This window comes from Acomys russatus, chromosome 32, assembly GCF_903995435.1.
Source record: "Acomys russatus chromosome 32, mAcoRus1.1, whole genome shotgun sequence".
NCBI classification, from domain to species: domain Eukaryota; kingdom Metazoa; phylum Chordata; class Mammalia; order Rodentia; family Muridae; genus Acomys; species Acomys russatus.
Genome location: NC_067168.1, coordinates 32,406,530 through 32,429,312, shown reverse-complemented (window position 1 = coordinate 32,429,312; position 22,783 = coordinate 32,406,530). Strand labels below are relative to the sequence as shown.

General features: G+C 46.1%; 1 protein-coding gene across 1 annotated transcript in view; it reads left to right on the top strand.

The window, feature by feature from the left end:
• Col6a5 (collagen type VI alpha 5 chain) overlaps nucleotides 1–22,783 on the top strand; it is a 98,503-nt gene that overhangs the window by 34,677 nt on the left and 41,043 nt on the right. Inside the window, exons 13-26 of the mRNA XM_051140382.1 lie at nucleotides 2,323–2,376; nucleotides 5,993–6,064; nucleotides 6,366–6,392; nucleotides 6,493–6,537; nucleotides 6,647–6,700; nucleotides 8,680–8,742; nucleotides 10,028–10,093; nucleotides 10,510–10,563; nucleotides 14,037–14,072; nucleotides 15,768–15,830; nucleotides 17,302–17,364; nucleotides 18,378–18,440; nucleotides 20,101–20,163; nucleotides 22,684–22,734. Of these exons, the coding sequence (XP_050996339.1) occupies nucleotides 2,323–2,376; nucleotides 5,993–6,064; nucleotides 6,366–6,392; nucleotides 6,493–6,537; nucleotides 6,647–6,700; nucleotides 8,680–8,742; nucleotides 10,028–10,093; nucleotides 10,510–10,563; nucleotides 14,037–14,072; nucleotides 15,768–15,830; nucleotides 17,302–17,364; nucleotides 18,378–18,440; nucleotides 20,101–20,163; nucleotides 22,684–22,734 (774 nt within the window). The remainder of the gene's footprint in view (nucleotides 1–2,322; nucleotides 2,377–5,992; nucleotides 6,065–6,365; nucleotides 6,393–6,492; nucleotides 6,538–6,646; nucleotides 6,701–8,679; nucleotides 8,743–10,027; nucleotides 10,094–10,509; nucleotides 10,564–14,036; nucleotides 14,073–15,767; nucleotides 15,831–17,301; nucleotides 17,365–18,377; nucleotides 18,441–20,100; nucleotides 20,164–22,683; nucleotides 22,735–22,783) is intronic.

Sequence of the window (22,783 nt, the reverse complement as noted above, 5' to 3'; positions counted from 1 at the left end):
CTATTTTCTCTAACATACCTTGTCTTGTCGTGAGTGGGGCTGAAATGGAATAGTTGAATTTGCAACCTCTGCTCCATATGATGTAGTTGCCTTGGGCACGTTGTGCACCATCCACAGTGGAGGAGTGGTTAGAAGGGCTCGCTCCTGACACTGCCACCGAGAACAACCCCCCTTCTCCTCCTCATCTCTAGTGAGGATGCTTTGGGGGCTTTGCACATACTTTCTAAGTCTGCTTTTGACAGTCTGAAAGGTGTTAGAACAGTTGAGAGAGCTGTGGATTTTACAATGGTAAATGAGACTGAGCTGCAAAATAAAAGGACAAATTATAGACGATCAATTACACAGCAATAGAATGGAGAAACACATCATGGCATTTTCTATGAAAGACTGTACCAATGCAAACAAATGGACTACGCTCATTAAAAAGCATGAATGAAAGTTTACCCACATGGTAATGACCAGAGGGAGTGGAAAAGACAAAGCAGGAGAACGTTAAGGTAGGGTTCCTTTTATTAAAAGGAAGATGTACTGTCTGAGAATGCATACTTAAGGAGTGAAATATCTTTAAAACCCAGGAAGTATTATCCTAAGTGTTAGCAGTGCACTTCTGAGGAGGGCTAGGGTACTGGGTTCTGGGCACTTGTGATTAGGTGACCCTGTGCTGGGAGTGTCGATGTTCCAATTCTTGCCTGGGTGATGACTGTGCAGATGTCACATACAACGACTGCACAAAACTTACTGTAACAATTAAACTGTGCATTTATATTGCATTCACTAAATATGCATTTTCAAATAGATTTTAGGTATCATGGTAAAAGGACTTTTTGTGATAAATGGATTTATTTTCCTCTTAACAATCTTAGTCTGTATTTTCCTCCCTCCACATTTCAAAAAGACTTAAATTATTCATTGCAAAGGGGGGGTGGTGGTCATGACCATGCCGTAGAGCACCTGTGAAGGTCAGAGGATGGCTCGCAGTAATCTGCTCTCCCCTCCCACTTTGTGAGTTTTGGGCATGAACACAGGTCGTCAGACTTGGCAACAAGCGTCTACGCTGAACCTTCTCCTCAGTCCAAAACAGATCGATGCTAACACTTGCTGATGCTTTCTGCTTTGCCTACCCATGTTGAAGGGTAATTTATGCAGAATGTTTTGCTGAATTGTGATACTCTGTTTACTGAACTCTACTCTTGCATGTCAGTAGCACTGTGCTCCAGAGGCGCAGCAAGGGTCTGTGTGGGGAAAGCAAATCTCAACAGAGCTTTGTGACAAGCAGAGTCACGAAGCAGCTAAACTGTGGCTCAGAGGAAAGCGACTCCGTTTAAATACTGCTCTTATCAAAGCAGAAGAAAGTCCAATGGGCCCTTTGAAGGGGCTTGTGATTTGTCAATGACAGGGCCGGAGAGATGGCTCAGGGGCTTGCCAGAGTGTCTGAGCTTAGTTCCCAGCACCCACATCAGGATGCTAATGACAACCTGTAACTCCTGCTCCACGGGCTCTACTCTAAACTCCACATGCACCTGCACTCATTTACACATGCACACATGCACACACACACACACACACACACACACACACGCACACACACATGCACACGCAGTCTTATGGTGACTATTTCTGTGATGAAACACCACGACAAGAAGCAGCTCCAGAAGGCAAGGTTTATTTGGCTTATTTGGTTTATTTCCTTATCACCATTTACCACTGAGGGAAGCCGGGACATAAACTCAAACAGGCAAGGAACCTGGGAACCTGGAGGCAGGAGCTGATGCAGAGCCATGGAGGAGTGCTGCTTACTGCTTGCTCCTCATGGCTTGCTCAGCCTGCTTTCTCATTAAAAAAAACAACAAAAACCCAGGACCACCAGGCTACGGTGGCACCCCTACAGTGGGCTGGGCCCTCCCCATGAATCTCGGATTAAGAAAAAGCCCCGCCTCCAGGCTTGCCTAGAACCCAATCTTATGGAGAATTTTCTCCACTGAGGCCCCCTCCTCTCTGATTCTATGTCAAGTTGACATAAAGCCAGCCAGCAAATACACATAATTAAAATAATAACAATACATATTTAAAAAAAATGGTGGCCACAGGTGCAAGAGTGGCAGGTTTTCAGGGTCATCAGGAGGGCCTTCTTCTGCAGAGGGCCTTCAGAGATGAGTCCAAGGAAAAAGCCAGCTGCATATCTTGGATTCTCCGTAACTCCTGGCTTTATTGGCACAAAGTTCACCCAGCGTTTGAGGGAGGGCCTGGCCAGGGATGCCTAATGACTTCGTGAGTTTGACCTGACTGAGGATGGTTTTAATATCCTTCTTTCTCCCCTTTTAGGGTTCTTCAGGTCAGAAAGGCAACAGAGGACACAGAGGAGAGGATGGAGACCCTGTAAGTTAGGGGTTCCTCCCTGATGAGCCCACACTCACCGATTTACTTTGTCGTCGTGAAAAGCTTTTTGGGGCAGAGGAGAGTCACGTGTGTTTCTTTCCTTTTAAAATAGCGCTGAGGAGGAAAGGGTTGCTTTCTTTGTCCCTTCCCTAACTCCACGCTGCAGACAAGAACAGCTCATGTGCCAGTGGCTAGAATTTTGTTGCTATAGTTGTTCCTGTTTTTAAATCAGCTTTGGGGGGCGGGTCTGGAACTTTCCTCCATGCCTCTAAGTAGGATGTAGCAGCTCTTCTGTTAGGGAGTACTCTTTAGGCTTGGTACATGGCTCCAGGCTAGAGCTGGAGAGCACGGATGGAGAGGAAGAAGGCAGGACATCCCCCAGGGCACAACGTCATGACCAAATGCTGCCCAGAAGTTTGGAAGCCTCAATATTTGACTCCAGAACCAGAACAGTCATTCGGCTCATAGCCCTTATGGACAGAGCTTGGAGGGATCCAGGCCCCTTGGGTAGCTTTGCTAGGCATGGGGAGTGGTCAGTTTATAATGTTTCAAAGCTCAGACAACGGCGTAAGGTGTCCAAGGACTAACCTCCAAGCCAGAGCTCGACTAGGATATTCAACTTATTGATAATTCTTCTAGGCCCCAAGGCTGACCTAGCTTACTTTAAAAGGATCATGAAAGGGGTATGCTAAGTGGCTCACTTTGTACCCCCAGCGGGGTTGCAAACACTACCAAGTCCGTGTGGGCAGCTTTTGCGTATGGCGCGTCACTTCCTTGCCTTGCTGAGGGAGCCCATCATTGGCTGAAAGTTTAGGTCGTGAGAAGTGAAGCCGAAGAGCCTCTCCTGAGGGCAACACTTTGAGCTTGTGTAGGGCCTGACTGATCTTTAGAGTAAAGGAAGTGAGATGGAGGAAAGGAGACTCACACCTCCCTTCCCTCAGGAGGAAGCTATGTTAGCCATCTTCCTTGTTCCTCAGGAAAAAATATCCAGCAGAAGCATCTGAAGAAAGGAGGGCTTTATAACGGCTTAGGATGTGAGGGAATGGGAGTGGGAGTAGGGGGGGAGGTGGGAGGGGAGTGCGGGGGGGAGGGTGTGAGGAGGTGAGAGTCGGGGGGGAGTGGGAATGGGGTGGGGTGTTGGGGGGGTAAACCATGAGGCACGAGCTGGAGGCAACTGGTTCCATTGCGTCCAAGTCAGGAAGCAGAGAGGGTTAAGTGCTCCTGCTCAGGCCCCACCCCATGCACAAATAGCCTCTTCTCCACATGGCCTCTGCTTTCCACCTAACTCACCACCTCAGATAGTCTCCCCACCTCCAGATAGCCCCCTCAGTCTCCCCACTTCCACATAGCCCCTCAGTCTCCCCACCTCCACATAGCCCCCTCAACCTCCCCACCTCCAGATAGCCCCCTCAGTCTCCCCACCTCCAGATAGCCCCCTCAGCCTCCCCACCTCCAGATAGCCCCCCTCAGCCTCCCCATCTCCACATAGCTCCCTCAGTCTCCCCATCTTCAGATAGCCCCCCTCAGTCTCCACACCTCCAGATAGCCCCCTCAGTCTCCCCACCTCCACATAGCCCCCCTCAGTCTCCCCACCTCCAGATAGCCCCCTCAGTCTCCCCACCTCCAGATAGCCCCCTCAGTCTCCCCACCTCCAGATAGCCCCCCTCAGTCTCCCCACCTCCAGATAGCCCCCCTCAGTCTTCCCACCTCCAGATAGCCCCCCTCAGTCTCCCCACCTCCAGATAGCCCCACTCAGTCTCCCCACCTCCAGATAGCCCCCTCAGTCTCCCCACCTCCAGATAGCCCCCTCAGGCTCCCCACCTCCAGATAGCCCCCTCAGTCTCCCCACCTCCAGATAGCCCCCCTCAGTCTCCCCACCTCCAGATAGCCCCCTCAGTCTCTCCGTCTCCAGATAGTCCCTCTCAGTCTCCCCACCTCCAGATAGCCCCCTCAGTCTCCTCACCTCCAGATAGGCCCCCTCCATCTCCCCATCTCCAGATAGCCCCCTAGTCTCCCCATCTCCAGATAGCCTCCCCTTCTTCCCATAGCCTTCCCCTCTTCAGGTGCCCCCACCACAGATACCTTTCTCCTTTTTATGCAATCCAGGACCCAAGCCTATGGAATGGTGTCACCCACATTTAGGGTGTTCTTTGTTTTATTTTTTAACTTCAGTGAACCCAATCACGACAATTCCTCACAGGTGTACCCCGAGGGTAGGTTAACCTCACGTGATCCCCACACGCAAGGAGCACGTCTAGGGTGTTCTCTCCAGACGCATCCAGCTCCTGCTCTAGGCTGTTTCTAAATATTTCCTGTTAGAATCAGGGTTGATGAGAGACATATTGACTTGAGTGCTCTTCCCGTGTAGACAGCCTGACTTTGGACAGACCTATACTGTGAAGAAAGGCTTTGTGTGTGTGTGTGTGTGTGTGTGTGTGTGTGTGTGTACACACGCATGTGCTCACATGCATATGGAAGTCAGAGGTCAACCATAGGTTTGTTTCTCAGGAGTGATCCACTTTATTTTTATTTTTATTTATTTTTTAGTTCTTTGAGAGAGGGTTTCTCTGTGTAGCCATGGCTATTCTGGAAGTCACTCTGCAGACCAGGCTGGCCTTGAACTCAGAGATCCACCTGTCTCTGTGTGCTGGGGTTAAAGGTGTGAGTCACAACCACCTGGCCTGCACTTTATTTACTTTTTTTTTTTTTTTTAAATATGGTCTCTCATTGACCTGGAGTTTGTGGATTTGGATAGACTTGCCAGCCAGCAAAAGCCCCAGGGTTCCACCTGTTTCTGTCCTTTGCCCCCAGAGCTGGGATTAAACATTCTTTGGATGTTTGTTTGTTTGTAGCCTTGGCTGTCCTGCTCTCACTTTGTAGACCAGGCTGACCTGGAACTCACAGAAATCTACCTGCCTCTGCTCCCTCAGTGCTAGGATTACAGGTATGACCAACTGCCTGGCTCAGGTTTTTGTTTTTTGTTTTTTCCGATTTTCAAGACAGGGTTTCTCTGTGTAGCCTTGGCTGTCCTGGATTCACTTTGTAGATCAAGGCTGGCATGGAACTCACAGTGAGCTGCCTGTCTCTGCCTCCTGAGTGCTGGGGTTACAGGCATGATCAACCATGCCTGGCTCAGTTTTGTTGTTGTTGTTTTTAACTGTGGGTTCTGGGATCAAACTCAGACCCTTAGTCTTGCACAGAAAGCTCACTCCCAGCCTGTCTGTCTCCCCAGCCCCAAGGACAGGCTCTTCTGCCTTTGCACTCTGTCCTTGCAGGAATGTGTCTTCCCATGGGTTTCAGCTCAGCTCTAGCCCTGGGCACTGAATGGTTTTTCTGTGTCACCAGTGCTGACTTCCCCAGGGTGGCATCAGAGCCCTGGGCATGATGTCATGGGATCACTGAGCAATTAGGAGTGTGGCTAGGAGGCAAAATGACTTCCAAGGCTTTGGCCACACTGTCTGATGGGGGAGTAAAGAAGCTGACTTTAAGTGAGGGAACCCTGAAGACTAACAGGGGGAAGGGTGGGGAGGCCACAAGCGAAGTTGTCCAAAAGCGAAGCGCTGACAACTTCTGGCACAAGTTTCACTGTGGACATATGTTTGGACTCACATCCTAGGGAAGACGAGGAGACATTGGGCCTCAAGGAGACAGAGGGATCATGGGATGTCCGGGGACTCGGGGCCAAAAGGTAAGTTTCTGCTGGTCCCTTCCTGTCTCGGCCCGTTTTCTTGCTCATTACCTCTTTTCCCATCACCTCTTCCTCTCCCCCGCCCCCCATGTTATACATGTTAGTTTCCTCTGTTTGCAGACGAGCCTTCACCATTCATTTAATTCTACCCATGACCTTTATAGGGGTGTTCAGCCAGAAACAATGAAAGAGATGACGCAGAACAACCCTCTCAGGGGACACAGCCCCCTTCCCGCTGCAGAGTTAGACTCCCCATTCTGCCTTTGACCCCCCGCAGTGACAGCTGGTTAATCTTTTGCAGGGAATCAAGGGGTTTTCTGGAGTTCAGGTATTGTATTTCCCCCTCTCTCAAGCTTGATCTCCTAGCTGGGACTCATGTCCTGTCACCAGCTGTCCCTGACTGCTGACTGTTGTTGTCCCCCCCTCAGGGGGAGCACGGAGAAGACGGGCTCGACGGACTGGATGGAGAAGAGGTGAGCCACCTGCTTCTTCCCCCACCCTCCCATTTTTTTTAAAAAAGTTATCACGAAGCCATTATGAGGTTGATTTTTCTAAATGAGATTTTGTTTTATGTTTGTTTAGGGATTTTATGGATTTCGTGGGGGAAAGGGAGAAAAAGGTGACCCTGGCTCTCAGGTAACTCAAGTAGTCCCTGGTGACAGATCCAGCCTTGTTTGCTACGCTGGCAGTTGGGGATAAAATTGACAGCCGACCCCTCCACCAGCTTAGTTACCGGTCTTCTGGCTGTGACCAAATGCATGGTACCTCCTGGATGCTTCCAGAAGGCGACTAGGGGACAAAGTGTTGCTTTGGCTCACAGTTTAGAAGAACACGGTCTGTTTTGGTGGGCAAAGCATGGTTGGAGGGTCATGGTCCCTCCAGGGACCCACCAGGGAACAGAAAAGGGATGGCCAGTGCTCAGCCCTTTCTATTCCCTTTTCATTCAGTCAAGGACCACACGCAGCCCATAGCATAGTACTACCCACTGTCAGGGGGGTCTTCTCTCCTCAGCTTAAACCATTTGGGGTTGTGGGCAACCCTCACAGGCACACCCAAAGGTATGCTTCATTAGTGTCCTGAGCATTTCTTAAACTCAATCAAGTTGACAAAATTAGCCACCCCAATCATACAATGAAAGCCTATTGCCAACAAACTAATGGCCCTCTTCTGTTTGGGGCACACGGACTGCTGTATTAGCTCCTTTTCTTTTGCTGTGATAAAATTCCTTGACCAAAAGCAATTTAAGGAGGAAAGGCTTTGTGGTAGCTCATGGTTCCAGAGGGAGAGGCCTCATGGTGGGGAAGGCATGGCATATCAGCAGGCGCAGGAAGCCGGCTGATCCCATTTATCCACGTACAGGAAAGAGAGAGCGAACGTGAAGTAGGCGAGACTATGAACTCTTAAAGCCAGCCTCCAGTGACGTGCTTCCTCAGCAAGGCTCCACCTCCCAAAGGTTCCACCAACTGGGGGCAAGAGTTCAAATATATGAGTCTCCAGGGCATGTTTCTCATTCAAACTCCCATAACTCCTGGGTGATGTTCTCAAGAATTTCCAGCTAGAAAAATTCACTGTCTGAGGTGTTTCTGTGGTTATATTTTTCAGGAGTCTGTAAATGAGCACGTTTGGCCACTATTATTAGCCTTTGTATTTTTTTTTTTCTGACATCAAAAACAAAGAGAATGAAGGAAGCTAATGTGGGGGGCCTTGGAGTTGTAGATCATCTCGAAATACTTTGTTTGTGTTAAACTCGTCCCAACAGCCAGCCCTGTCTTTATGATCTGGTCCGTTTATTTGTTAAATGTTTTTGAGCATCTGTGACATACCAGACACTTAATGATTTGTCAAGGATTCAGAGACGGGGTGGACCACATGTAATCCTCATTCTCAAGGATACCACGGTACACAGAAATGGCCGGGGCCACGTGGGGTCCTTCTGACCCCAGTCAGCTTACAGGTGGGGGTGTCCGGGAAGTCTTCTCGAAACCAGAAGTGGACTGCAGTTAGCAAGGCACAGATGGGGAGGAAGAACATTCTGGATAGAGGGCAAGCAAGCACATCAAGCTGGGGGCCACTGGCAGTTGCTCTGCTAGAAGGAACAGTGTTTAGGTGGAGGAAGATGGGTTTTGTGATGGTAACCAACTCCAGTGCACATGTCTTTGTGCATGTTCCTGTGCGCATGCGTGTGTACGTGCGTGCATGCATGTGTGTGTGTGTGTGTGTGTGTGTGTGTGTGTGTGTGTGTAGCTTGGGAAGGGTTTATGCAGAAGGCAATCAATTTTTCATTTTAGAAATATTATTTGCAAGTGCTGCAAGCCAAAGATGGCTGGTTTTCCCCCCACTGCAGTGGAGTTTTCCCCAATTGCTGAAAGTCGCATTGGACAACCTATGCTAGACCACAAGAAGGTTTCCTGTTTCTCACCCTGGCCATGGCTTAAACTTGAACTTGGGATGGCTGAGGGTACCTGGGGGACACAGGAAAACATGAAACATTTCATCTGACCGGCAATCCTCCTCCATGTGCTGCTTGACGTTTAACACCATTGTAAAAGCCACACAGAGGCTTGTTTGTTTGTTTGTTTATTTATTTATTTATTTATTTATTTATTTATTTTCAGGGCAGCCCAGGTTCTAGAGGCACCCCTGGGGAAGATGGCGAGAAGGGCTTCCCAGGGGACCCCGTAAGTTACCAGATCCCATTTAGCTCTGAATTTTATCTCAGCAAAACTTTGTTCTCGTACCCCTTAGTGGTTCCCACTGAAGTACAGTCAAATACTGGCTTTGGGAGCTGGGGCAGCAGGTGTTTGCTACCACGGCTTTTTTTTATTTGGGGAGGGTGGGGGTGGGATGGGAATCTGTCCAAATCTGACCTGGACTGATTATTCTAAAGGCTCAGAACGGGGATCTAAAGTTCCATCATATGAGCTCACAGTGTGCTGAGACTTCCAACTTACTGTGGTGAAAATTCCCTTTGTTTTATTGGTCAGATTTCAAATCTTGCAGCCCAGAGCTTGGCTTTTTTCTTTCTTTCTTGTTTGTTGGTTTAACAGTGTTAGGATTCAAACCCAGGTCCCTGAGCCTACTAGACAAGCACTCTGCCACTGAGCTATCTCCTTACTGGCATTCTCTCTTCCAGACTCAGTTCCAGGGGGCTTTCATTCCATGTCTGAAGGAATGGCCTGACACTGAGCCAGTGGCTCAGCGCTGTGGGGAAGTTAGTGCACAGCCTATACTCCCAGAACACCACTTCAGTCACCAAATCACCTTCAAACTGGGGCCAACGTTACTTTTAAGAGTTTTGAGTTGAGGATTTTTCTTACCCTTTATCCCTTAGCTTGAATGAGCTCAGTGGTTCTCAGCCTTCCTAATACAGCGACCATTTAATGCAGTCCCTCATGTTGTGGTGAACCCCCACCATAAAATTATTTTCGTTGCTACTTCATAACTGTAATTTCGCTACTGTTATGAATCATACTGTAAACATTTTGGGGAATGGGGATTTGCTAAAGGGGTTGTGACCCACCGGTTGAGAACTGCTGAAGCCTAACACTTAATTATTATATAATTACAAAATAATAAGAATAAAATGAAAAAAGCCTGGTGGCACAGTCCTGTAAGTCCAGCTACTCAGGTCACTGAGACAGGAGGATCTCAAGTTCAAGGCAGCCCGAGTAACTTAGTGAGACCCCATCTCAAAGATCTGTCAGTGATAGATGATTTGCCTGCTGTGTTCTAAGACCTGGGTTCAAGTCCATGCACCACACAAGGAAGAAAGAGAAAATGGAAGCCCATTGAGGCACACACCTGTATCCCAGAACTCAGAAGGCTGAGGCAAGAGGGTCACTGTGAGTTCAAAACCTGCCTGGGCTCTATAGCAAAGCCCTGAGTTCACACAGATGAATTAATTAGCTAACTCCCTCATTCTGATGTTTCTGGAGTCTAAACATTTCTGAAATCATCTCCTAGGGTAACCCGGGACAAGACAGCGTCATCAAAGGCCAGAAGGGCGCCAAAGGAGACCGGGGCAGACAAGTAATTGGATCTATGTTACATAGATAAGTTGACTAATTCTGCTCTTGAGCTAAGTAAATTTAGCAAAATGTATGACCAACCCTTCCCCCTAGTCATCTATAGTTAAAAGAAAATAAGGTATGTCTGAAGTAGGTTATACATTTGGGGGATATTGTTAATGTTCTAGGAAGTGATAATGTACTTATTTGTCACCATTTACTTACGGCATGTTGCTACCCCTCTCCTGGTTGCTGCCTCTGTCCTTATTGGCCATCTCACCAGAAGTGTCACTATATGGATTGGCCCCAGCATGGCTCCTTTATTCTGCTGATGGCGTGCTGATACTTTTTTTTTTTTTTTTTAACTTACTCAGGACTTATAGCCAACCTACTTTTGACTTATGATTTTTTTGGGGAAATGTTTTATTGTGTTTCTAGGGGAGAACTGGGCGGACAGGGACACAAGGCAGTCCTAGCTCCAGAGGAAGCAGGGTAAGTATGTCCCAGACATTAGATTCACTCCTTATCACTTGTGGATGGACACAGAGGCATGGAGATTGTCTGCTGAGACAGCAGACCCGTGGCTGCTACGTTTATAGGCGTTCCAAATCTCTACACCGCTGACCTTTTGGGCCTGAGAATTCTTTCTTATGAAGACTGTCCTGCACCTTGTAAGATGCTTATCAGTACTCTCATGCTCTGCTCATCTGCTTACCCAGTTGTGATACCCAAAACCATCCTCTCAGATATTGGCAAATGTCTACAACGAGTGGGCATGGGAGACAAAAATCATCCCTGGCTGAGAAACACTGTGCTCCCGTCTGCTTTTGCCCTTCTACCTTCAAGGCGTTTTTGAATGCCTTTGAAGAAAGCCAATGACTTGAACATAGGCACTCTCCTCTGGGAGCCACATCAGAATATTATGGACTGGGTAGACATAATCTCATGCCCTTTACACATTGACAGTGGCATGGGAGATCAGGAGTGGATTCTTCCTGAATAGACTGCCAAACGCTGGCTCATAAAGCCAACACATTGGAGGCCCCAGGATAGCTTATAGCATCATGTGATAGCAAGCCTGCCTTCCCCCCGCCCCCAAACAGGCCATTGGGTTTCCTTCCAATTTTAAGGGCCAACCAAGAAACCATATCACCCTTTGTGGCTACTTACTTACTTATTTATTTTTTCTAGAGGGTCAAGGGAACAGTTCTGCTATGTATCCCTGTTTGGCCTAGAACTCACTATGTAGATCAAGCTGGCCTCAAGCCCCTGCCTCCTGTGTGCTGGGGTCACAGGTGTGCCGCACCACCCCTGGCACAGAGATGACATTTGTTTTGAAAGCACCTCTGTCTCACGCTCAGCACAGACACGCTAACAGAGAAGAATGTTCGGATTCTCCATTTGTTCAGAGGGAAGGAAAATACTTGGCTTTCTTTTCTGAGTGTTGGACTGGTCTCATCCTTGAAGGTGATAGCCTGCTGTCCTTTTCCCTGGGAATGAGGGAGCAGGGTTCCATCCTAGCCCGACCTGCCTTTGTTTATCATGAATAGCAAAGATGCTAAGCCAGAGGAGCTGGGCTTCCTATGCTTTTTGGGCCTTTCCCTGGGCCTGTGCCTTCTCAGCTCACATTGATTAAGATGTAACTGGGGGAAGCAGCAGAACAGTGGGATGAACTAAGTGTTATAAATTTTAGAGATGAATATATCTACTGGCTCAAGAGAAAGGGGGTTTTAGTTTGAAATAGGTTTATAATGGACACATAAACCATGCACTTTAAAAACAGAGACGTTAGAGATCGGGGTAGGAGTAATCCTTGGACACCCTTGTCAGTGCCTTTTAAATTAGCACAAGACAGAAGGACCTCAGCCCCCTCCCCATCTCTTACCCATTTCCCCTGCTTTGCAGCTTCTCTTTTGGAATTACATAAGGCAACATTCATATTCATGTTTGTGGCCAGGCAGCCTGGGGCTTTTCTACCCTCATCCCCCCCCCCCCCCGCCACCCCCACATGTCTCTAGTGTAGGCCAGGATTCCATCATGAGATTCAGAGCATCTTAAGTGGATAATGGATTGTAAACAACACAACTCAACCCCAGGCACGGGCTCCCTGTGCGACTGAACTTCCGCCTGTATAAATGAATCATCGCAACAGCTGTTTCTAACACAACGGCTCCACATACTGACAACCGCACAGGAGGCCACATTCCGGGCCTGTGGCCTTTTGGTGGCCGCTTGCGAAGAGTCCTAATAACATTTGTACTTCTAATATATCATCCGTTTTGTGCCAGGTCCTCACCTAATCCCTTTGAAACACTCATTCAGCTAAACCTCATAGCTCCCCTGCCAGGTGGATCATTATCATCCAATCCACAGTGTACACGAACAAATCAAGGGGGCTCTGGCTTAGGCCACAATAGCTAGTAAGCGACGGGGCTGGGATCTGAGCTCATACCATCTCACTTTAGAGTCTATGCTCCTGTCCACTGTGTGAGATTTAACCTGTAATTGCTTTGGGCCACCTAGGCTTTAAATAGCGGAGCCAAAGGCAAGAGAGTGCGCTATTTCTAAGGCCGTGCCTCTAAGGACAATGTTGTACAAAACTATTAGACAGAATAAACATTATTCTTCCTTCCAGCCTTTCTCCTCCACCCACCCCCTTTTCTTTTTGAGGCAGGGTCTCTCTCATCCTACCGCTCGGGCTGGCACTGAGCTTACTATGTAGACCATGCTGGTCTTGAACTCAAGGTCTTTGTGCCTTGGCCTCTCAAGTGGTGCAATTATAGGCACATACCACTGTGACCAACTCATCCTGGCTTTTATTTTTAACTTGTGTGTGCATGTGTATGTATAGTGCTCTTGCATTCAGGTGCCGGTAGAGGCCAAAAGGAGATGATGGAGTGACAGGTAGGTGGGAACCACCTGGTGTGGGTCCTCGGCAACAGCACCAGACACATTTAACTGGGAAGAAAGCTCTCTTGCCTCTACCTTTGCTTTTTAATGGAGACAGAATGTGAAGTCATGGCAACAGTATCCATTTTTGCTGAGCTTTTAGTCTTCTCTGTTTTTCTGTGTCAAGAACATCGGCTAGTCATATCCAGAGACAAACAGTTGCTATGGGTAACTTCTCTCAAAGGGTATTTTAAAAGCCTAATACCTGGTGAATCTGATATTTGGGTGACTATTGTAAGGAACTGTGGGTAACTGAGAGAAAAACGACAGTTCTGAAATCATTCCTACATAATAATTGAATAAATGCAATTGTTTAAAACAATCCTGGCTGGTTATCACAATACAGTATGAATTGAGAGTGTCCCACGGTTTTCTCAGTGAGAGTAATGCCAACAAGTTTTATCGCTATAGATTGGGGAAAATGAGTTAGGATCCAGGGCCCTAGGCATTGTCCGTCTTGGCTCCCCTCTGTCCCTGGAGCTTGCACTGGTGACATGAACTCCTTCCCAGATAGATTCAGACAGTGTTGAAGGACCAGCCTGGTTTTATTGTGACAAATTCCATCAGTAGCATCTAGATTGCATAAAGGAGCAGCCACCACGGGCCATTTCCTTCCTGAGGAATCTTCCAGAGCCAAACTTCACGGGGTATACGTGGCTCACCACGTGACATACCATGTGACGTACCACTGTCTAGAAATATCACTCCGTCTTCCTCATGGCACACAGTGCTTCGTGGGTTTGCCGGGAGGGGAACAGTTTATTCAGGGGGATCTGGATCTTCAAATAGCCCACTCAATAATCATCAAGGGGTATCACACTGGAGCGGAGGCTGCAGTGACTTTTACATTGGATTGTCGTCAATCTCCTAAGTGTTAGTGTGTTGTTAAAATGCCCACTGTGAAAACCTGCCTCCAGGAAACCCTCTATGAGCAGGGAAAGGGAGAGACTGGTTTGCCTTAGGAATGGTCCTTCTGTCTGGACACACTGACTGATGCTTTGCTTTTGGCGTTTCAGGGAGTGGAAGGCCGGAGGGGGCTCCAGGGCCCCTCGGTAAGCATCTTTTTACTTCCTGTCTTCTGTGGGAGGAGATTGAAATAATTTATTCTACGTAAATAGTAAATAGTACCAGGTAAACACCGTTTGATGGGATGTTCTAAAGATGCTCAGCCCCTGGCGTGAAACCCAATGACTAATGGGAAACACAAGCAGCTATCCCATAAATCATCTTCCAGAAATAGGACAGGCCTCACGAAGGCAAAGCCTCCCTCAGAAGCACCTCCTGACAAGCAAACAGAACACGTACAATACCAACTATCATAACACTCAACTGACTTTCACATGAGCTGGCAACTACTATGCAAGAAAGTGAAATTCTTGCTTCTTCTTAGCTAATTATATCCAAATTATTATTATTAACCACACATTCTAGGTATTTTTTCCCATACTCATCTTCTTTTAAGCCTGTTTTTAGTTAGCATGCAAAATATTTGCTGTCATTATAGAATTTTCAAACAAAATTTGTGTCTTAGTCAGTGTTCTATTGCTGTGAAGAGACACCATAACTAAGGCATCTTATAAAAGAAGTCATTAGCTGGGCGGTGGTGGCGCACGCCTTTAATCCCAGCACTTGGGAGGCAGAGGCAGGCGGATCGCTGTGAGTTCAAGGCCAGCCTGGTCTACAAAGTGAGTCCAGGACAGCCAAGGCTACACAGAGAAACCCTGTCTCGAAAAACAAACAAACAAACAAACAAAAAAAGTCATTTGACTTATAGCATTAGAAGGTTAGTCCATGACTATCATGGCAGGGAGCATGGTGCTGGAGCAGTAGCTCCAAGGCAGCAGGCATAAAGGGTAAGACTGGGTCTAGTGTGTGCTTTAGAAACCTCAAAGACCACCCCAACTCATGTCTTCCAACAAGACCACGCCTCCTAATCCTTCCCAAGCGGTTCTATCACGTGGAAACCAACTATTCAAACACTATGAGCCTATGTGGTCCACTCTCATTCAAACCACCAGTTTGTTTGAGTCAATTGTCCTTTGCAACACCATCTTTATGAGAATTAGAAACATGCTTGACCTCTTTCCTGGCAGCTGGAAAAATAAGATCTGTTAGTACCTCTTTTTAGCTTAAAAAAATTTATTAGGGGTTCTTATATCTCTTTCTCCCTTCTCTACCCAAATTCCTTCCACCCCAATCCCTCAACACTTGGTAGGAAAGAGAGCGTGTTAGTAGGGAGAGGGGGCATAGCTCTCTTTAGCTACTTCCTGCTGGTTAGGGTTGTTGTGTTCCTTGGGGCAAGTCCTGTCTTCATTTCAGGATCTCTCCGATTTCTTTTCATCAAAATGCACCAACAGCAACCAGGAGTAGCAGGGAGAGCACCAGCATCCCTCTTTTTTCTTGGAGCCCCCCCATCCCCACCCCTGTCACCATCTCTCTCCCAGATCTGGCATTTATTCCTTCTCCAGAGTCCTCAGAACTAAACTATCTGCAGCTAGCAAAGACCACACCTCTCCCAGAGTCCACACAAGCACCCTGCTGCTGAGGACAGTCTAAAGCAGCCCCACATCTGATACCTGGGATTAAAACAAAAAACATGTTTACGTAATAAAACTGAATTTTTAAAGACACCAAACTTCAACTACAAAGATCCTAGCTAGTATAAGAGATGAGCCATGGCAGACGAAGCAAATGATCTTTATGAGAACCATGCAGAGAAAATAACACTGAAAACTCTTGTTCATTAGGGGGAAGCAGGAAGCCTGGGGCCTCAAGGTACACAGGGACCCGAAGGACTACAAGGCCCACAGGTATGCTGGGGTATTACATAAGTGTGGGCAAGTGGTGTGGAGCCATTCTGGTGAGAAGAAGGCAGGTAGCATGGTATAAAAGCATACAACAGAGGGGCTGGAAAGATGGCTGTGTGGCTCAGAGCACATAATACCTTGCCAAGGACCAGATGTCCAGCACTAAGATAGGATGGCTCACAACAGCCTGTAACTGCAGCTTCAGAGGATCTGATGCCCTCTTCTGGCCTCCTTGAGCACCTGCACTCATGTGCAGATGCGCACATACACGCATGATTAAAAATAAATAATAAAAGTTAAAATGCACACAGCTGGCAAAATTTCAATCTGCAACCACCACCTTGTGCATTTCCTATCACGGTAGATAATTCTGAGTTTTGACTTTGTTTCATCAAAGCTGCTTTAACATTTGCAGCTCATTAATAACCCTTGGTAGGGGCAAAGTGCACTCTGTACTGGAAAGAATGAGCAATTAACAGCTCAATAATACATTATTATTATTACTTTACATTGGATTGTCATCAGTCCCCCAAATGCTTCTAGTGGCACAGGTGTCAGAAGTAAGGGCATCTTCCCTGTTTTCTCTGACTGGAAGAAGCCACAATCATTCCTTGAGGATGGCTTTGCTGGACCCCTAGGTGTTGTCACTGTGTGGATCTTACTCTGTGCCAAGCTCACTCTAAGCCTTGACATGTCTGAAAATGTATGTGTAAAAATGCCTATTTTAAGGCCTTTCGAGGACCTCATTTTCCTTCTAGAAAGTTCCAGATTATCAACTCAAAACTAATTTGGATTCTCTTGATTATTTCTGAGGTCTATCTGGCACATTGGCCATGATGAGTAACCATGGGATCCATCTAGATCTCTCTGGATGCTTTTAGGGCTGGGTGTGGTATAGCAGTCATTTCAGATGCTCTGGGTTCTTCTGATACTTGTGGCCTGAGGCTTAGTGATTTCCTGCTGGGCAGGGACCACTTTCCTTCTAGTCTCCCCAGCTACACAAGAGAAGTATGTGAGACCCACACATGAAATATGGCAGAGAGATAAACTTCCACTCAGCTGGCAGACATCCATCACCATGTGTTGTTTAGCGCCAACTTGAAACTACCATTTCCTGTATTTTACACATTAAGAAAGTACCTTGGTCCAGTAAACCATCAAAGGAATACATTCAATGCTTATTTGTGTCTTCTTTTCTCTGTGGGGTTATTTTTCCCACTTTTGATCTATTTTTATTTCTCCCTGTAGAAGAAGAATGAGACTCTTATGCCCAGGCAGGGAATCCCTTAATAAGATATATGCCACTGTGTCTGAGCTTGTCCCCAGTTATTTTCTAAAAGAGCCTTAATCTCACAGCAGTAAGGCTGCTTGAAGGGGTAGACCATTGCTCTGCCTCCATGGGAAGTCTCAAAAGCATCTACAAAGAGACTGAGTTTCATTGACATCCACATTGTATTGTTGTCACCACAAAAAGGGGCCGAGTGGAAACCGTGGTGGGAAAGGAGAAGAAGGAAGTCAAGGGTATCCAGGACCTCAGGTGAGTGACTTGCAGACAATAGGGCAATGATTTCTAACCTTTAGTTTGCTCTTAATGCAGAATGCCTGAGTATATAGTGTATTTTGTGTCATCTATGAAACATTTCTTTCTTTCTTTTCTTTGTTTCTTTCTTTTCTTTTCTTTTTCTTTTTCTTTTTTTTTTTTTTTTTTTTTTTTTTTTTTTGCTATGGATACATTTTTTTTTTTTTTAAAGCTCAGGTCAGATCCCTCACACCTAGCTGACACAATTCCATTTCTCCTTTGGTGATCTTTTACTCTGAAAGCACAGGCTCACTCCCTCAGCCCAGGGAAACATTTGGAAGACATAAAAATGCTGCCAAGTGATGGCTGTGTCCAACCCAAATGAATCATTCTTCTTGTACTTTAAATTTTTTCTCTGTGCCATCTAGCTGTCTCTCCATTGACCGCAGACATTTGACTGTGTAAAGATCCGTGATTACTCAATTATGTTGGATTCTGAAGCCCACTTTTCTAATTCAGCATTTGAGTGAGATTCCCAAGTGAGGAGTGAGTTTGGATGAGGAGGGGGGTCTTTGTGAGACACTAGATTCTATTGAGTTCTTCAGTTTGACCAGTGAGAGCTCAGAAGGTGAGGGATGCCCCAAGGTGCTCAGTTACTTCTTCCTAGCAGGTTGAGCCAAGGTTGTTTATGCCCAGTTTTGGTTGAGATATTGAAACATGCCCTATATATGCCATGATGGATGTCCACAGTTCTGTGGGATGCACATGTGGCACTGATATGTTCTATTCTAACATTGATGATAGTTTCCCCTCACTTAGAGGGAACAACTGGTTGAGCCAAGGAAACCTTCACCCCCCCTTCCATGCCCCAAGGTTGCATATGTACCAGTGAAGGCAGAGCCTGGTCTGTTACCTAGGTTACCATCTTTCCCTTGACATCCCTTGTTAAGGAGGCCCTCTGGGCTGATGGGAATGGTGTGGAAAAGTCCTGCAGTGGTGGCTCTTGCATTTCTCACTCTTTTTATTTTCAGGGTTCTCCTGGGCCAGTAGGACCAAGAGGGAGCATTGGAAGACCTGGATTTGGGGGGAGAAAGGTAAACATTATTTCTCATTGGTTTCAAATACTGGGAAAGCCATGTGAAAATTCCTCACACGACTCAATCCAAGCACCATGCTCAAACCACCTGCCTCCTGCTAGTATGGTCTCTCCCATCCACCCAGTGGAGAACTCCTTACTGCCTAACCCTAGAAAGCCGTTCCAGTTCCAAGGAGAGACAGTCACCTGCCCTTCACAACATGCTGCTGAGAAATCTCTTTAGCGCCTGTGTTCCCTGCACAGGAATGCATCCATTGGCGGAGATGAGTGGAGTGAAGTATTTGGACTCTCTTTCCTGTTCCTTTTTTGGGCTCACTCAGGCCTATGATGGCTAAAGTGCTGTGGTGAAGATTTGCTAGAGAGTCAACTGGCTTCATGTTGACCCAAGCCCTCTGCTTTTATCCTTCAGGGACTGGGATGTAGTTGGTCACAGAGATACCTTGCTAGGCTTAGTACTCTCTTGTCAAGGCCTCAAAACTCTTTCATATTTGAGCCAAGGACCCAAATTTTCATCTTATACTGAGTCTAGAAAACTGTTGTTGGTTTTCCATAGGGAAAGTCTTCAAGCAATAATAATAATAATTAATATTAATAAATTAATATTATTAATAATACTATTATTTGGTCTAAAACATGGGAACATGAGTTTGATCCTCTAAAACCCATGTAATATGCTGGGTACAGGCATGCTGTCCAACCAATCTAACTGAATTGGTGATCTCCAGGTTTCTTGAGAGCCTGTCTCACAAAATGAAGTGGAGAGTGACTGAGGAAGGCACCTGATATTGACCTCCGACTTTCAAACACATACACATACACATGTGTGCACCCACACATCTGAACATATGCATGCTCACAGATCAACAAGAAAAATCCAAACCCAAATGGAAGAGTATTAGCAAGCGGTGTGAGAGATGTGTTAGTCCACATGATTGAGGCAGTCATGTCAACATACACACGTATGTACACGCTATCATAATTACCTCACACCTTCGATTTACTTACAGTGTTATTTGGCCATCGTTCCTGGGTGTAGGCAGTGGGAGAAGCTCACATTTCCCTATTTAACTCCAAGGCTTCTCAGTTCACCTTCTTCCTGTCCCACCCCCTGGATTCCCCACAGCCAACCTTTCCCCTCTCCCAGAGTCACTTAGTTGTAATTGTAACAGGGTTCTAATTGCCCACTTCATCCTTTCTCTTTCTAACCACACTGTGCTCAGTGAGAGCAGGACTACATTTATTATATTGAGTCATTCATTTTCCGGAACAATAAGCAAATATTGTGTGAGTAAACACACTAGCCAATGAGCCAGCTCTCCCCAGAGTGAAGTTTCTACCTTTCCTTTTCCTTCAATCCATTGATACTAGGGAAGCAGGAAACACTGTGACACACACACACACACACACACACACACACACACACACACATACACACACACACACGAGCACTATGCAGCCTTTAAAAGTCCTGAGAGCTCAGCCCGACCTGTGCCTGATGTGTTCCTCTATCCTCTGGGTAGACTGTGTTGTGTCTTTCACCCCAGCCCTACTGAGTGCCAGCTGCTCACTGAGGTCCTTGTGTGCCCTCACTCAGTGGACAGATCTGCTTGGGGCAGTTTGACTTTGCTAGCCTGAGGTTTTTTTTTTCCCTTTACTAGGGGGAACCTGGAGTTCCTGGAAACCCAGGGCCAGTGGGGCCCTCTGGACAGCGAGGAGAACAGGTATGAGGCTTTGGGTATTTGGTGCTGAGGCAAAGAGAAGAGGTGGGGGCTAGCATGGGCCCTAGCCTCTAGGGTGGGAAGATCTGGGGCAGTTCTCCATCTGTTGCTGCTTTCCTGTGTACCTGCCTTTTGGTTGTGTGTGTGTGTTTGGGGGGAGGCGCGGAGGAGATGAGGTAAGGCAGAGAGAGTAACAGGTGAGCACGAAGGGGGCATTTCAGTATCTTAACAACCAGCATAGCTGTGTGTGTACATTTTGGTTGAACCACAAAACAGGCCACCTTTCTCCGCTTGCAAAACCCTAGGATGACAAGAAGTAGGGGAGGGTCAAGGAATAGGCCACTGCTATTTTTAAGACTTGCACCCAGGCCCAGTTGCTCTACTGAACCAAAATCCCAGCTAGGGACAGTCACTAGAGGAAAAGTCATTTTGTGTTAATTGTACAATTATATGTAGATATTAAATAGGAGAAAAATTTCCAAGTATAGCCAAGATATTGAGTCAACCCAAAGTGTCCACCAGTGGATGAATGGAGAAACACACTGTGGTATATCTATGTGATGGAATACTATTCAGGCTTTAAAATAATACAGAAATCCTGCCATATATGACAACACGGTTGAACCTGTAAATTGTTATATAAACTAAAAGAAGGCAGACAAAAACATTTTAAAAATCTAAAAAAACAAAACAAAACAAAACAAAACAAAAACCACCAAAAACACAACAACAACAAAAAACCAAAAAACCCCAAAACAAACCAAAAAATTAAAAGAACGAGGCACAAAAAGGCAAACACTAGACCACATAAATCTCACATACAAAATGTAAAAATGTTGAACTAAGGAGCAGGACATAAAATCCCGGGTTATAAGAGATCCCCATAGCAAAACAAGCAAGCAAAGAAGTGCCTGTTGTTTTGTGATTGGTTTGAAACATGAATATTCAAAAAGAAAGAAATAAAGAAAAGGGGGAAGATAAAAGTGTCCTAGGAGTGAAAATGGGAAGCCACTGGCAGCAACACAACCAACCCACCCGGAACGTATTCTGGCAGAGCAGAGAGAAACTGCATCACTCAGTTGCCTGCTGCCTCCGGGGAGACTCCTCCCTGTTCTCTCAGTGTCACGTCAGTAGCTTCCAAGTGTTCCCCTGAAGGGTTCCCCCAGTCTCTTTGCCTCTCTTCCCAGTGGCCTCAATGAATACACCTCCTCCTGTGTGTCCCACTATTAATGCGGCTCTTTAATCAGTTTATTGAGGACCAGCAGAGGCACTTGGCTTGGGCACAGGCTGTGTTTTTGGCTGATCTCTTATTATTAGATATTTAATTTGTTTCATTTTTTTCATTGTCATAACAACACTCCAGTGAATTCTTTTGGAATGGGCTGGGGGCTGGGGATACAACCCTGGGCTCCATGTGTGCCAGGCAAGGGTTCTACCACTGAGCTAAATCCCTAATGCTATAGTTAATTTCTGTATAGAAAGTTCTAGAATTTTCATAGCTAAGTTGATTAAGTATATATTTCATAAGGCCTTTGAAATATATTTTAAAATACTTTTAGAAAGATTTAAACACTGTGTGGGTCCATGTGATATGTACAGGAGCCTGATTGCTTTAGGACAACCTGTGGGTCGCAACCCCCACAGGGGTCACATATCAGATATCCTGCATATCAGATATTCACATCATGATTCATAACAGTAGCAATGAAATAATTTTATGGTTGTGGGTCACCACAACATGAGGAATTATACTAAAGTGTGGCAGCATTAAGAAGGCTGAGAACCACTGTTTTAGGGTCTCAAGATCAGCAACGGTTATTGTAACGTTTTCTTTTTTCTTTTCAGGGTTGGAAAAAATGGTAACTCATTAATTGTTTCAAATTCAGGTTTTTTTTTTTTTTTATTACCAATGAGGATGAATATATTTCCCCCACTAACATCTATTCACCATTTATAGTTCTTTTTAAAAAAGATTTATTTATTTTTATTTTATATATTAGAATGAGTGCCTGCATGTATGTCTGTGCACCATGTGATTGCCTGGTGCCTGTGGATTCCAGAAGGCACCAGATCCCCTGGAACTGGAGCTAAAGATGGTTGTGAGCCACTGTGTGGGTGCTGGGAATTGAACTCAGGTCCTCTGCAAGATCAGCCAGTGCTCTTAACCACAGAGCTGTCTCTCCAGCTCCCATTTATAAAACTTTGGTTGAATTCCATATATATATATATATATATATATATTTTTTTTTAAGATCAACTCCTAATTTTCCAGGTAAGAAATTGGTGAATGCACAAACACAGAGCAGTTACCTCTCTGCCTCCTGCAGTGGTTGTAGAGTGGAGCTTGCCAAAGATGTAAGAGAGTACACATCAGGAAGTAAGGGCGCTGGGACTGTAGCTCAGTGGTAGAATATTCATTGAGCATACAAGAAGCTCTGGGTTCAATCCCCAGTACAGGGGAAAAGAGACATCACCTCATTTAGATAGCTCTTGAGAAACTGAAATTAACTGATGTGCTTACAGGGCGATTATGGCATCCCAGGCTATGGTCAGATGGGACGAAAAGGAGTTAAGGTAAAAATGCAAATCAATTATATTCCCAGCTGATAAATCAAATATACCT